This window comes from Eulemur rufifrons, chromosome 17 (assembly GCF_041146395.1).
Source record: "Eulemur rufifrons isolate Redbay chromosome 17, OSU_ERuf_1, whole genome shotgun sequence".
NCBI classification, from domain to species: Eukaryota; Metazoa; Chordata; class Mammalia; order Primates; family Lemuridae; genus Eulemur; species Eulemur rufifrons.
The window spans coordinates 5,190,968-5,205,100 of NC_090999.1; the positions used below are offsets into that span (position 1 = coordinate 5,190,968).

Sequence of the window (14,133 nt, forward strand, 5' to 3'; positions counted from 1 at the left end):
GCTGCCAGCTGTGCGCCTGCCGGGGCACTCCAGCTTGTCGCCGACTCGTATCTGGTTCTTCGGTTCTGTACACCGTCGCGTCAGGGTGGCTCCTCTCAGTGCCAGGTCTTCTGTTTCCTTGCTAGCTCCAGCCACCCTCATCCGCATAAACTCTCATCTTGGTCTCAGACACCACCCGACCTCTCCCGGGATGTTCCACTTGACTTTCATTTTTGACGATTCATTGTGCTGCAGCCCTATTTATACGCCTGCAACTTTCTATCCTTGGATTAAAGGAAGTTTTTAAAAGGCTTTGAATTATTTAATTATTTAAAGGACCTCTCAGAAATGCATATGATTCTTATAAATAAACCTGGAATCTGTCAGTGGCAGAATTTGTAACTTAGTGGGCGTGTTTTTCACGTGATCGTGGGAGGCTTTTGTGCTCGTTGGCTTGCTCGAGCCTCTAAAAGCCTCACCAAACCTTTAGCTGCAACTGTGTTGAACGGAATAGGTTGAATCTGGTTGGGTGGGATTGGGGCTGGGGAGGACTCAGTGTTTCCTGGGTCGACAGGAGCAGGGCTGGGGCTTCAGGTCATCCAGGCCATCGGGGTGAGGCTGCCCTGGAGGCGGCAGCTGCCAGGACCTCACTGGCAGGGAAGAGGCCACCAAGATGAGGGATGTGGCCAAGTGTGGCATGAGTGTGCCAGGGACATAAGCAGGCCATTTAAAAAGGTTGTTTTTCTTTCATAAAGAACCAATGCTTCCAGAGCAGTTTTAATGAGTCATAACAAGTTGATCAGCCACAACTATAGACACTTTCCTATGGACACGTGTTTGCTTTGTTTTAGCTCCATTTGTACTTCTCAAAAAATTACTGAGGATTGCAGTGTTCATTGAATTAAGTCCTCAGTAATCCAAAAGTGTTACTCGTAGCTTTCCAGAAACTACCTCCAAACTAACCTGTTCCTTTTTGTTTTCTGGTAGAACATCCACCTTCGGGATTTCCTTTGGAGCCGCGTTTCTCTTGCTTGCCTTCATCCTCTTCGTCTGCTTTGCTGGACAGCTTTTGGTAGGTACTGCAAATATGGACCTTCTCTGAAGGTGTGCTCATTTCACGAAAACTGATTTCTTGCTAAAAACTTTCTAAACCAGGGAGCTTGGTGATTCTCATTTCTAGAGCTACAGATCCCAGTAAAGAAACACACACCCTTCAGGCCAACAGCCCCAGAATGTAAACCGAGGAAGCTCCTGCACAACCAAGACACTAATTCGAAGATTGTTTGCAATGTGGTTATCGCACCATAAAATCGTGGTTTTGCTTATTTGTTCCTGTCGCTACTTTTTATCCTCTCCCCTAAGCTGTCAGAGCACATGCAGCAGCAAGGGCGAGCGTCTAGGAGGCTTTTGGTGTACAGGGGAGTTAAAATTTAAACCTGAAGCGTCTTTCACATCCACTTTCAAGATATAAGATTTTGGAGTATTTGAAGAAAGAAAATGTTAACATATCTTTTTTTAGTGTTTTAATTTAAGCCAACCATTGTATACTCTATGGTTTAAATGCTAGTTCTAGATGAAGAATTAAATCTAAGTTTATTCTTGAGTCAAAGCAAGTGTTGCTCGTTGGCCTTGGCTCTTTGAGAGCATCCTGAGAAGCCAGCAGTGGGAGAGAAGTCCCCAACATAAGCCGTGTTTCATTTTGTTCCACGGAGCTGCATTGAAACCGAGAGGCCACCTGAGCCAGGTTTCCCAAGCACAGCTCATGGGCATCCTCGGGAGAAGGTTCAGAGAGTCTTTTTAATCCAAATTTTAACATGACCATAATCTATTACACAAAATAAATAGGAATAATCTTTACAACATTTGTCAATGGATACCATTTTATGTGCCATCTGGGGTTATATTATAGAAAATACGATGGATGTTTTCATATTTCCAAAATCATGATTTCTTCTGCCAGTTAGACTTTGACAAGCCATTTAGATGATGCCACCAGGAAACAGCCTCAAATCTGTGGTCTACCTGTCACCTCTCCCGGTTGTACTGTACCCATTGGGAGGCTCTGCTGGCATCTATGAAAGCACTTTTCTCGTTCTGCACGGGTTTACACTGTGCATCGGGGTCTTCATTGTAATGTCATTTCGCTTTTCAAAGGACATACTGTTACTTCAGCACCAGCACCAGTGCCATAATGGCCTCTTAAAATCCTCATCTTCCCTTCAAAGGCTCTGAGAAGCAGTAGTCCTGGGGCCCCGGGCCATCCATCACATGCCGGTCTGATGAGTTGAAATCTTTTGGCCAACACCAGTTAAGATTCCAAAGCTCATCTCTGCCCTTCAGCAACAGGCACTCTGTCTTCGGTGCCTTGCATCTTTGCAAACGTTTGTGGATTTTGTTTACTACCTGATAGTTTAGATGTTTCAAATCTCATTGAAAACTCTTCCAAAACTGGGACGGTGGTTTCTGATTTACTCAAATGCATATATAGCATCTCAAATCTTTTGAAATTCCCTGAAGACATTATGGGTTGTAGAGAGGAGGGGCCTTGGTGAATATCAAACCACTCTGAAAGACTCATGGGAATCCTTGGCAAAGTTCTACAATGCCTACTTTATAAAGAAGCCTGGTTTTCCTTGTTCCCAGAATCATCCTTTGGGTGGAAAAGCACTCAGGCTCCACCCTCTCTTTTCCTTGCCCCCATAAGGCCTCTGCAGACATTTCTCAGCACAGGAATGGTTCCATGGGAAATCCCAACCTAGTTCTAATTAAATCAGTTTACATCATTGTGCCTAACTAGCCATATTTTTCATTTTCTATAACAAGGAATCCAGTCTTGGGCGTTGGGGCATCATGTATCTTTAGGATTTCAGGCTATTTTCTTTACACCAGTTGTTATAAAAGAAAGATGGATCTTGGGGCAGATAAAAGGATTTCAAGAACAATTGTGCTGCCTTTGTGGGAAAGCTTTGCTCTTATGTGATGTCCCTCCTTGCAGCCTCACTGGAATCTACCTGTCATACCTCTTGGTCCCTCCTGGGACAGCCTAGGGCCCCCACAAGCTGTCAAGAATACATCTACAGCTCCCCATCTTTTCTCATTCCCAGGGCTCCCCAAGACCCTGGCACCCACATACCATGTGCTAGAAAGTTCTTTTTGACTGTGTGGTGTCTCAGTGAGCAAATTTCAAGGCTAAAAATGAATTGGTGCTCTCCCCCTCCTCACAAGAAGCCTGTATTATGCCAAAGTAGCCAGGAAGGCTAATCTTGAAGACATCAGGCCTTGCTAAACTCGAATGAATAGGATCCACCAATGAGTCTCCCCCCAGTGGCCAGCTGTCATCCTTAGTCCGGATGTAATCCACGAAAAGTTCAAGAAGGATTTCTTCTCTTTGCAATAATAGGTTCTTTTTACTGTTTAAACCATTCTGTATGGATTTTTCAACACTCAGCATCAAACATATTAATGCATAGCCAATCTCAGAAGGCTTAAGTGTGCTTTGTAATTTACCCTCCAAATTCGGTCAAAAACTCTGCTTATTACAGATACTCCACAGTGGTCATGGAGAAACATGGATACATCCTAACTGCCCATTCCTGAGCTTCTTAATAGCCTACAATTGTATGAGGTTTTATAATGATTTGCATTTATTTATGAATTAAATATGGAGTTTATGAAAGGTATTTAATACCCAAACTTACTTTCTATTAACATATGGTAACCATCTGAAAACTTGAATGACAAAGGCAGTATTAGTGTTAATAATATCAGTACTAAATTATCTGTAGGAAGAATTAAAATAAAATACTTTTACAAAGGAAGTTGCAAAAAAGTAAGCTGGGCCGATATTTTTCTTCCAAACGCTTGCCTTTGTCACCCTCTGTTGTACAAAATATGCAAGACAAGTAAATCAAGTTGGTTGGTCACCTTACAGCTGGGTTTGATAAAAAGGAAGAAAAATACCAAAATGGGCAAAAAAATCACAGTGATAATGAAATGCAATTATTTTTCCTTTTGGTAGAAAAATCAGACAGATATTTTTTCAGTGACACATTCTGAAAAATATGGCAGGGAATTTCTTTTTTATTGTCATTCCCATGAGAAGCCCAGCCCCGCCTCGGTGTCTAGCCCGGGTGTGCCGACTGCCTCCCTGCCCCGTGTCCCGCGCTCCTCAGTTCTTGCCCATGGGAGCGGGCTCAGGTTTCCCAGAAACCTCCTCAGACACCAATCCAAGCCCCGTGATAGGCCCATGGGACTTAGCTGTGCTACATGGTTTAGCCTCGATTATATAACATCTCCTCTAGACCTCGAATGTTTTTCTGTTGTTTCGCTTTACACGTAACTAAGTTCCTTAAGACAAGAAGGGTTCCCTAAACTTGCTCTCTATCCCATCACTGAATCCGGCGGGGTGCGATCACATGGATCTGTTTAATAAGTAGCTGCTAAGTAAACACTACTGGGCTTCTTATATTGTTTTCATGGGGTCCTTTTTCCTTCCTCCACCCCTCTGGCTCTGCATAGCACCCGCTTCATCTCACAGTTGCCAACCATTCTCTGGCAGTTAGATGTGCCCTAGGGGACCTTCTCTACATGTCCTAGCACCAGGACAGGGTCTATGTATGAATGGATGTGTGGCTGAGAGGAGTGGGGAGCCAGTGGCAGCCTCAGTCACGCTGCATTGAAATTTCTTGGTCATATGCACCTGGTCCCTTGACTCAGAGACATGCTGCAGGCTGTCTCCTCAGTTAGAAATCATCTTCTCAATTTCATAATCCAACTCTGAAGAGCCCCCCCGGTTTCCCCTGCCAGCTCCCTCGTGCTGGCAGGGCCGGGTTCCCATTTTGCATTATTACTTTTATTCTTTCAGTTGGAAAGATCTTCAGTGAGTTCGCTGCAGCCCTGTTGTGCTTGTGATGGTACTTGGGGCACTTGAGACACAAGATAAATATTTAATAGCCTTCAGCTTGAAGGAATGTTGGGTCGCACCCAAGTGCAGTTTCCTGGCACCACTGCTCAGAAAACGTCCCACCCCCCGTCCTCACCCCGACTCGACTTCCGAGCTGAAACTCCGCATCCAGCTCACAGTTGCTTCCTCCGGCTCAGCGCCCTGGGGAGCTCCCGGCCTGCGCCTCCGCGCCTGCGTCCTGGAGTCCTCCCTCCCTCGCCAGGTGTCCTCAGTTGCCTCTGCCGCAGGTGCCTCACCAGGTGCTCGGCATCTCAGAACCGTGAAACTCAAGAGCTGGGTGAGAGCCCAGAGACGGCTCGCCCGGCCCCTCATTTTGTGGCTGAGGGACCCAGGACTCCAGAGGTGCCACATACATAAGTGAGTTTGCATTTCCAATCATTTCGAGTAGAATTTTTCTTTCCACAAGAACATAATGCAGAAGGAGCTGTAATCGGACCTCCTGGCGGTGGAAATGGAGGCTTTGGGGCAGAGTCAGGAGTGTGCGACTGCCGGGGCCTGCCAAGGCTTCCTGTCCTTGGGTGGGAAGCTGTGCAATCGGTCCACACTGCTGATGGTGGGCAAGGTCCCCGAGAGTGGTTCTCAGCCGCATCGCAGTTTGTAAGGGGGAAATGTGAGGTTAAAAATACCTGCCTGCTCTGCGGGATGCCTGCCGCATCCTGGCTCATTTGTCCCCACAAGAGTGCTGGGAGGGAAGGTCCATTCTACAGTTTAACGAGACAGAGGCTCCCAGGTGCTGTGAGGCTTGCCCAGTGGTGTAGGGCAAGCAGGTGTCCCCTGAGGCAGGTTCCAGCGGGTGCCAGGCTGCATGTGGAGAGAGTCGCTGGCAAACAGGTGCCTGGCACCAGGCAGGGCCAGACCAGCGTGGCACTGAGCTTGCCTTGCGGTGACCGCTGAGCACCCTTTGATCAGAGTCACACTGGTGACTAGGTGACCTCTCAGAGCAGCTCCTTCATGTTCTCCTCTAGTCTAGTTTCCTAAGACACGTGATTCAACTGTGGGTACGGTTTACTTAAAACCAGGTTCTGGGCAAAGTGTAAATTTATCTTAAAAGACATTTGATAAAATGAAAGAAAAAGCTAATTTACAACTGAATTTACACTAAAATAGTCTAGTAAGAAAATACCCTTAATAACAATAGTTTGCACAATGTTTTTACACATATGAAAGTCCTTCAAGTGTTTTCATACATATTATTTTATTTGATAATGAAAACAATCCATTTTATCTAGGTAGAAACTAAGACTAAAATAAAAGATTCAAGTTCACATTTTCATTACAATCAGCAATAAAAGAATAATAACAATGTCATCATCGTAGTAGTAATAATAGTAAGGGCACACTTGTGGTCAGATTTAACCTTCTGAGCCACCTGAGGTGGACTTACATCTCGGTAACAAATACGAGAGAGTAACTAGAACCAAAAATATCACTAAGAAAAGCCAAACAACCCCCCGGAACATCTTTAGAACAAGTATGCTAGATACAGCAAATGAAAATGCCAGAAAATGTCAGAAGAAATTTTTCTTCCGACGTTGTTACCTTGTGCTTTGTATAGCAGAGATAATGGGGTGCCAGCCCCCAACCTCGTCCCGGGCAGAGATGAAAGCACAGATATAGAGGTCAGCGTGGGAAAGGAAAAGTAGGTCACACACCAGCTAATAGAAAAGCTTTCTACCCCACAGCGGTGTTTTCCCCTTGAAGTCTATTTTCTCTAATGTCAATATAGCTCTACCATAGTTCTTTGGGTTAGAATTTTCCTGGTGTTCCTTTTTCCATCTTTTTACTTTCAGCTTTTCCTTGTCATTATATAAGTTTCGGGTGTATCTCCGGTAAACAGCATCTAGCTGTATGTTATTTTCCCAGATCCAGAAATCTCTCTCTTTTACTTGGCAAGTATAATACATTTATGTGTCTTATAATTGCTACTACAATCTTATTTTACTTTTTAAAAATCTACCATGTAGATTTTTGCTTGCTTCTACTTATTTTCCTTCTCTTCTGTCTTTTCTTGGACCTACAGAGTTAATTCTCTTTTATTCCCTCTGGTGACACGGGAGTTGTATGTTCTAGTCTGTCTTTTCAGTTATTACCTTAAAATATGTACCATGTACACATGATTAGCAAGGTCCCTGAATATCTGCATCTTCTTGTTGAACAATACTCTCGTGCTTTAAGTCTGACCATTCCATCTTTTACCCTAATGTAATTTAAATTCTTCTAAATTTAAACTGTTCACATTATTCATTGCTATTATTATTCTTGTTTTTGTTTAACAATTTCTTTGCTCACATTTTTTTCCAAATACTTTTCCTTCCTCCAGGATTCAGTTTCCATATTACTAAAGCACTTCCTGTTATAGTTCTCTCCATGAGAGCTTGTGAATAATATAGCCACTCAGTTTGGCTATTTCAAAAAGTCTTTATTTTTTCATTACTGTATAGTAATAATGTATATTTCTTCTAACACATTAGAAACATGGTTTCATAATTTTCTGGCCTCTGTTGTACTGAGGAGAAGTCTACTGCCTGTCTGGTTGTCGTCCTTTGGTCCCCAGTCTTGGTGGGTTCTGCAGGATTTGCTTGCTGTCTTTGTGGGCAGTGGACACTGTGTGTTGACGTGTAGGTTGACTTTCATTTTTCCTGTTTGGGACTCAGCGTGTCTCCCAACCACAGACGGCACATCCTGCTCCAGTCCACAACGTCATTGCCTGGTATCTCCTTGTATTTTGTCTCTTCTGTAGTCTTTCTTTTCTATTTTTCTCAAACTTCTAATAGAGATATGTCAGATCTCTTCATTGTATCTTGTGTGTCTCAACATTGCTTTTGTATCTTTCATCTCTGTACCCTTCTGTGTTTTATGGGTTATTTCCTGAGATCTACCTGACCCTCTTCAGCCATTCAGGAACAGTTGTGCACTCCCTCCATAGCCATTGAGTTTTTAATTTCAATATCTATGTTTTCATCTCTAGAGACTCCATATGGCTTATTTTAAACGTATGCCTATTATTTTCTCTTAACAACCTGCTTGTTCGCTATGGATTCTAATCCTTCCTTTGTTACTTTAATCTTATTTTATGGGCCATTTCAGATTGTTGTAATATCTGAAGATCTTGCTGTGCTCATTCTACTATCTGTTATTGTGTTGACGCTTCCTCATATAGGCCACTGCCTTATGTAGTTCATAATTTGGTTTTCTTGGGAGGTCGTGTTCAGTAGGAACTGCCCCGACCCCAACTGGGACGTCCCTGCACTCTGAGGTATCCCTTGTAAGTACCATTTATAAGTGGTGGTGTTCTTGCTTCTGCCAGAGCCTCCGGGACTTTCTCTGGTTTTTGACCTGATCAATAAACCCTCACTTTGGGGTTCTCATTATGAATCAAAATAATGTAATTTCAAACCCACATCCATATTTAGGGTTTGGATTTATAGTTAGAAACTCATTGGTACTTCTTGGACTAGTGAGTGGAGTTCTGCCAGACTTCTCCGTAGAAAAGGAACAGCTTTTTGAGGCTCCAGGTTTTGTTCTGGGGCCACAGTCCTGGCTGCTCCTCTTTTGCAAGCCCAAGGCAGCGCCTTCTTTTCCCTGTGAGTGTTAACAGCTCACCCCCTAGGTGCCGTAGCCTGTGTCCTGCTCCAGGGCATCCTGGACTAACCCCAAAGCCTCAGCCTCTTTAACACTGAGCTCCCTCTCTGCTTCTGTCCCCTGACAATTCCCTTTGGGTCCATCATTAAGACAGTGAATGCATCCAGCAAGCATTTGTTGAGTTCCCACTATTGGACACACAGTGTACTGGCCTCTGGGAACACAAAGATAGTGAGATGTGGTCACTGTCCTCAATCAGCTCTGCATGTGGCCGAAGACAAATATGTCAGCAAAGACAACACAGCATGGACAGTGCTGTAGGCTCCACACAGTAGAGCAATGATCAAGGAATGTGGCTTACCCAGGGCTTGAGAAAGAAACAGGTTGCTTTTGTGGAATATGATTGATGAAAATGAAAAAGAAATCTTCCTGTGGGAAATTCAAGGACAATTAGAGAATCAAAGTACATGTGACAGTCTTTGTAACATTAAATGTTACAAGTAATTATTGCTCCAGCTTGTTCCTGCCATTCAGAATGACAATCCTCAGCCAATTAAAATGCCAGAGTAGATGTTCCTTTAGGCAAATACGCAAAAACACATGTTCACATGACAAACTTAACCACCATGTTTTCCAGGCAAGACTTTAACATGGGCTTTGTTTTTGTAATAATGAAAGTTTGCCACTCGGCCATTCTGGTTATTTATAACTTTTCTGAATGAATTGTTCACTTAAATTATGAAGAATTAATTTTAGATTGAGAGACTACCAGTTATTCCCATTGCAAGTGGTTCAAGACAAGGAAGAAAAGAAGGAAGGGAGGGGGAGGGCAGAGAGGAGGGAGACAGACAGGCTAACTTTTTGGTGGATTTTTTTTCCTTGTTTTTTTTTTTAATCCAAATAAAATGTATGAACATTTTGTTCTTATGTGGAGAAGCCACGTGTTCTGGATTAAGAACATTGGCCTTCGTCTTGTGCTTTTTCTATCACCCCCCCCCCCACTTCTCATCATCCCAGTGCCAGTCTAGGATAGGGTTTTCCTATAAATCTGTATTCCTTCTTCTTTTACATCATCTACTACATGCAGTCCCAATCCCATGTTTGTTATGGGTGAATGTGGAATTCACAGACGAGCATTTCTAGAAGGTGCACGGTGAGCTCACTGTAGGAGCCAATCGTAGGACACAGGGACTGACACTGATGATCAAGAAAGGCAGGACACAGATTGGGCTGAAACGAGGCCAGGAGTTAAAGCAAAGATCAAAGTGAGTGACTCAACTGCGCTGGGCTCACAGCAGGCGTTTTCTCATTTTCAGTCGAATAGCATCTTCTGAATAAGGGCCAAAATATTCTTGAGATGTTATCATTTACAATGTTTAATTAGGATGGTCTGAGCTTTGATAAACATTTTTCTACCAGGGCCTTTATTTTAATACTTGACCAAAAAAGAATAAACTGCAGCAAATGAGCATATCAAGAGCCAAGGTGTAATTTTTACACAGGGCTGCAAATTGAATCAATATTCTCTTTTTTTTTTTTTTTTCTTAATCAGCTTTCTTCCCTTTCAGGATCTCAGTCTTTTTTCTCCTCTTATTCCCATCGTTGGTTTCTTCTGTTCCACTTCAGCAACTTTATCTCCCTCCTGCTCTTTCCTCATTGTCACTGAGACTGTCACATCCTTGTCATCTTCTACTCCCTTGTCCTTGCTACCAGCAAGGCGTACCGATTTTTATACTTCAGAACCTCCACTTGGTGAGTGACAGGGAGAGAGAGCTGCCTGCCTCCCTGACCTTGGGAATGATGACTGTTTGGCAGAGGGTTAAGAACGATTGCACGGGGGGACTCTACAGTATACGGGGGAACTATGTGGGAAAAGGAACTGACCAAATGCATCCAGATCTGTTGTCCTGACCCATGTGTGCCAGACCTCACACATCTGGTAAACAGCTCCAGGCGCCACTGATCTGCCGTTTTGCCCAGCATGTCACAGCAACAGAGAGAGAATTCCTGCCCGTCTGCCCACGTCTGTTCACATCTGTTTCAGTAAATGACTGGATATAATATATTCCTATTAGATAGCATATTTGGCAAGATTATCACCCTGTATTCTACAAATTTGAGCAGAGTAACTTGTTTTAATTTTATAATTTCAAAAATATGTGTGTAATAACTAGATCATATTTTACCTAATTGTCATCATATGAAATCTGAGCTAGATGTAAATTTTCTCCTGGAGTGATAAACATTTTTATTTTCTGCTCTTAAGATTTCCCTTATCATATCTGTCGGTAATTTCTTTGTATAGAAATTATCAGTTTCACACACACAAAAGATTGATTTCAATAATTTTCTCTTAAAGAAAGACACTAATCCTAGTCAATCAGGAAGCACATGCATAAATATTGTCTGAATTTGCCAGAATCAAGCCCAGTGCCTTCATTTGATGGAATCTGAGCTAGATGAGTATGATATTCCATTTAAATCCCATCTTTTTACATGTTATTATAGCTTCTCCTACAGAACACAAGTCTGATTGTGTTCTGTGATATTAATATTATTAGAAGTAGCATGCTTAAGCAATGATAGTAAATATTTGCAGGTGAATGTTCTCTGGTTAAATGACCCTCTAAGATATTGCGTGCTCAGAGCATTAAGGTGCATCTTACTGGACGACAGATTTAATGCCACCAACCCCTATCCAAACCCACTCTTGCACAGAAGCCTGAAGTGCAGATCTGGCTTCCGCGTTGCCAGTGGGAAGGTGCCCTGCAGAGCTGGGCCGAGTGCGCCCCCTGCCGCCAGCCAGTGATTCTGCTCCTGGCAGCCCCTGCAGCCGGGGACACACCAGCTGGGGCTCCAGGACAGGTGCTCAAGGTAGTCAGGGAAGGGCCTGGGAAAACCAGCCCAAGGAGGAGCCGGAAACCTTGCCCTGCATGTACAGCCGTGGGGCATGTGTGCTATAGGCAATCTTTGTCTCTTTATATCAGGAACTAGAAGGAAAAAAAAGACGATAGTGGAAAGAGGAGAAAGGAGGGGGTTTTATATATTGTGGTTGTTTACATAGATATAAAGCAAATCGATTTTTAGGCATTAAAATGTTTCCGAGAAATATTATGTTTTCTTCACTGAGATAACAGGAAGCGCCAACATTTATAAGTCCTGTTCTAAGCACTTTATCTAGCTCCTCTAACCCTCTGGAAAGATGAAGGAGGCAAGTGCTATCATCATCCCCATTTCAGATGAAGAAATCGAGACCAGAGAGGACAATTAACTCGCGGAAAGTCTCACAGCTCTGGGGGTTCTAACCCCGACCACTGGATGGTTCTTTACCCTCTGACCTCCTGTCATCCTGTATTGTTGAATCTCACTTAATTGCACCAGCATTTAACATACGGCAGTGCTTTTGGCAATAGTATTTTTAGGAGAGATGCAAAAAGAAAATGTGAAAGAGGCAGAGAAATAAAAGTGCTGCTTATCAGTGCTACTCGGGAGTGTTCTTTATTTGAGCTCTATTGATGTCACACCAGCTTCACCATTGATTAACTTAGTGGCACAAGTCAAAGAGTATAATTTATTTATTTCTTCTTCTGAATTTTTTGAAATCATCATTTTTTTTTTTTTTTATGTTTCGAGACACACAGCCTTGGGAGCACAGTCTCCGTAGCATGAAGGCTAGGATGTCGATCCCTGGAGGACTCATGTCCTGCTTGTCACGTGCGATAGCATAGTTACGCAGGGCAGCACCTGCACAGGCAGAGCTGGTGTCACCCACACCTCATGGAGGTCTCTGTGCCGCTGCTGCCCTCTCACCTGGAGGCCGGGGAGATCCGCAAGGCGCCTCCCTGGGGCGGCGGCCCTCAGGCTGGGTGGGACCGTCCGCTGAGACCCGGCAGAGCAGCGCCTGGCCCAGGGCACGTGGGCAGAGGGTGCTGGCCACCGTTCCCTAAAGCCCTCCATTCCTTCTCGTGTGGAGAGAGCTTCACCGACGCCCACATTCGTGGCAGCGGCTCTCTCAAACAGCCAAGAGGTGAAACAACTCATTGTCCATTGACAGATGAATGGATAAAAAAAAGCGATTGATACATACAATGAAATTTTATTCAGCTTTTAAACAGAAGGAAATCCTGCCATGATGCTGATGAAACTTGACCTTATGCTGAGAGAAGTGAGGCAGTCACAAAACGATAACTGCTGCATGATTCCACTCCCAGGATGTGTCTAGAGCCGTCAAAGCGAAGGGAACAGGGAGTGGTGGCTGCCTGGGGCCCGGGAGGAGGGAGAGATGGGGAGCTGTTCAATGGTACAAAGTTTCAGTTTGGTGACATTAAAAATTCCAGAGATGTTTACAACTACGTGAATATAGTTGTCACTACTGAACTTTACACTTGAAATGGTTTGGAGGGTAAACTTTATATCATGTGTTTCTCAACACTGTTAAAACTTGTCTGGAAATTTCTTTTTAAAAAGAGCTTCTCCGTGTGGGAGAAAGGCCCCATGAGAAGGGCTAAGGTGAAGCCATCAACCTCGTGCCCTAAACCTTCGGATGTCGTCCTTGTAGATATGGCACCAAACTAATCTGTGGTCTGGGCTGTGTTCTTACGACCAGATAATGCAGCAATGGAAGGGGTGGAAGACAGGTTGATCTGTTTTCTACATAAATCAGCTGAATTTATGATAACTTTCATCATAGCTGTGATCAGAGACCCAACATCTCCCTCAGGCTGATTAATTAACTAACATTTTTCCTTTGCCAAAAGAATAACTTAAAAACATAACTTCAGGTCTATGTTAAAAGACATACAAGCACCTCATACCTTGGTCACAGAAATTGAATTTGTTCTCAATTTGTAGCAATAATGCCAACATAATTTTAATAAGGTTTGTGACTTGGTACGGGTCCCCAGGGGAGGACAGAATTCACTTATTTAGTCTATGAACAGCGTTGGTGCTTCTTGTGGTTTTAAACGTTGTCATTAAGAAACTGAAGAGAATACATAAAATAGCAACACCTTTCTTTTTCTTTCTCTCTCCTCTAGCAATGCAGCAAAAAAGCCTCTCCCCTTCTCATGTGGCTTTTGAAGTCCTCAGGCATCATCGCCAACCGTTTCTGGCCGCGGATCTTTCTCACCGTCGTCACCACGACCATCGTGTTGACCATGGCCGTGTTCAACATGGTAAGCCCCGGGCTGAGGCAGGGCTCACGCCAGGCAGGGCACTCTTCCCTCCCATGGCCCGTCCTCTGGAATTTTGGAAACTTGCCCATTGCTCCTTTGTGACACCAAATGCTCGGTCAAAGTCAGCATTCAGTGGCTACAAGCAGTAGTTCCTCTAAGGAAAAGGATGCTTTCTGGAAGCCACCTTGAGAGGGTGGCTCCTTAGAGCAGTTTCCACTTCCTTGCTTGTGGCGGCTACAGATGTGACCTGGGATGTCTGCAGGGAAGTCACAAGGGATATTGGAACCCTCAGACTAAGGAGTGTGCAGGGGTGAGGTGTCCTACCCTGCAGCTTACCGAGCCTGATTGCGAACCCCAGCTCCCCCACTGGACGGCTGTGCAATTTGGGAGATATTTTCATTAAACTTCCCCAGGCTCCATTTTCACTTTTTCGAA

The 14,133-nt window shown here is 43.9% G+C and overlaps 1 protein-coding gene across 1 annotated transcript in view; it reads left to right on the forward strand.

The window, feature by feature from the left end:
- Positions 1 to 14,133, forward strand: part of ADCY2 (adenylate cyclase 2) — a 369,183-nt gene that overhangs the window by 306,693 nt on the left and 48,357 nt on the right. The window contains exons 15-16 of the mRNA XM_069492150.1: positions 967 to 1,051; positions 13,561 to 13,698. Coding sequence (XP_069348251.1) covers positions 967 to 1,051; positions 13,561 to 13,698 — 223 coding nt within the window. The remainder of the gene's footprint in view (positions 1 to 966; positions 1,052 to 13,560; positions 13,699 to 14,133) is intronic.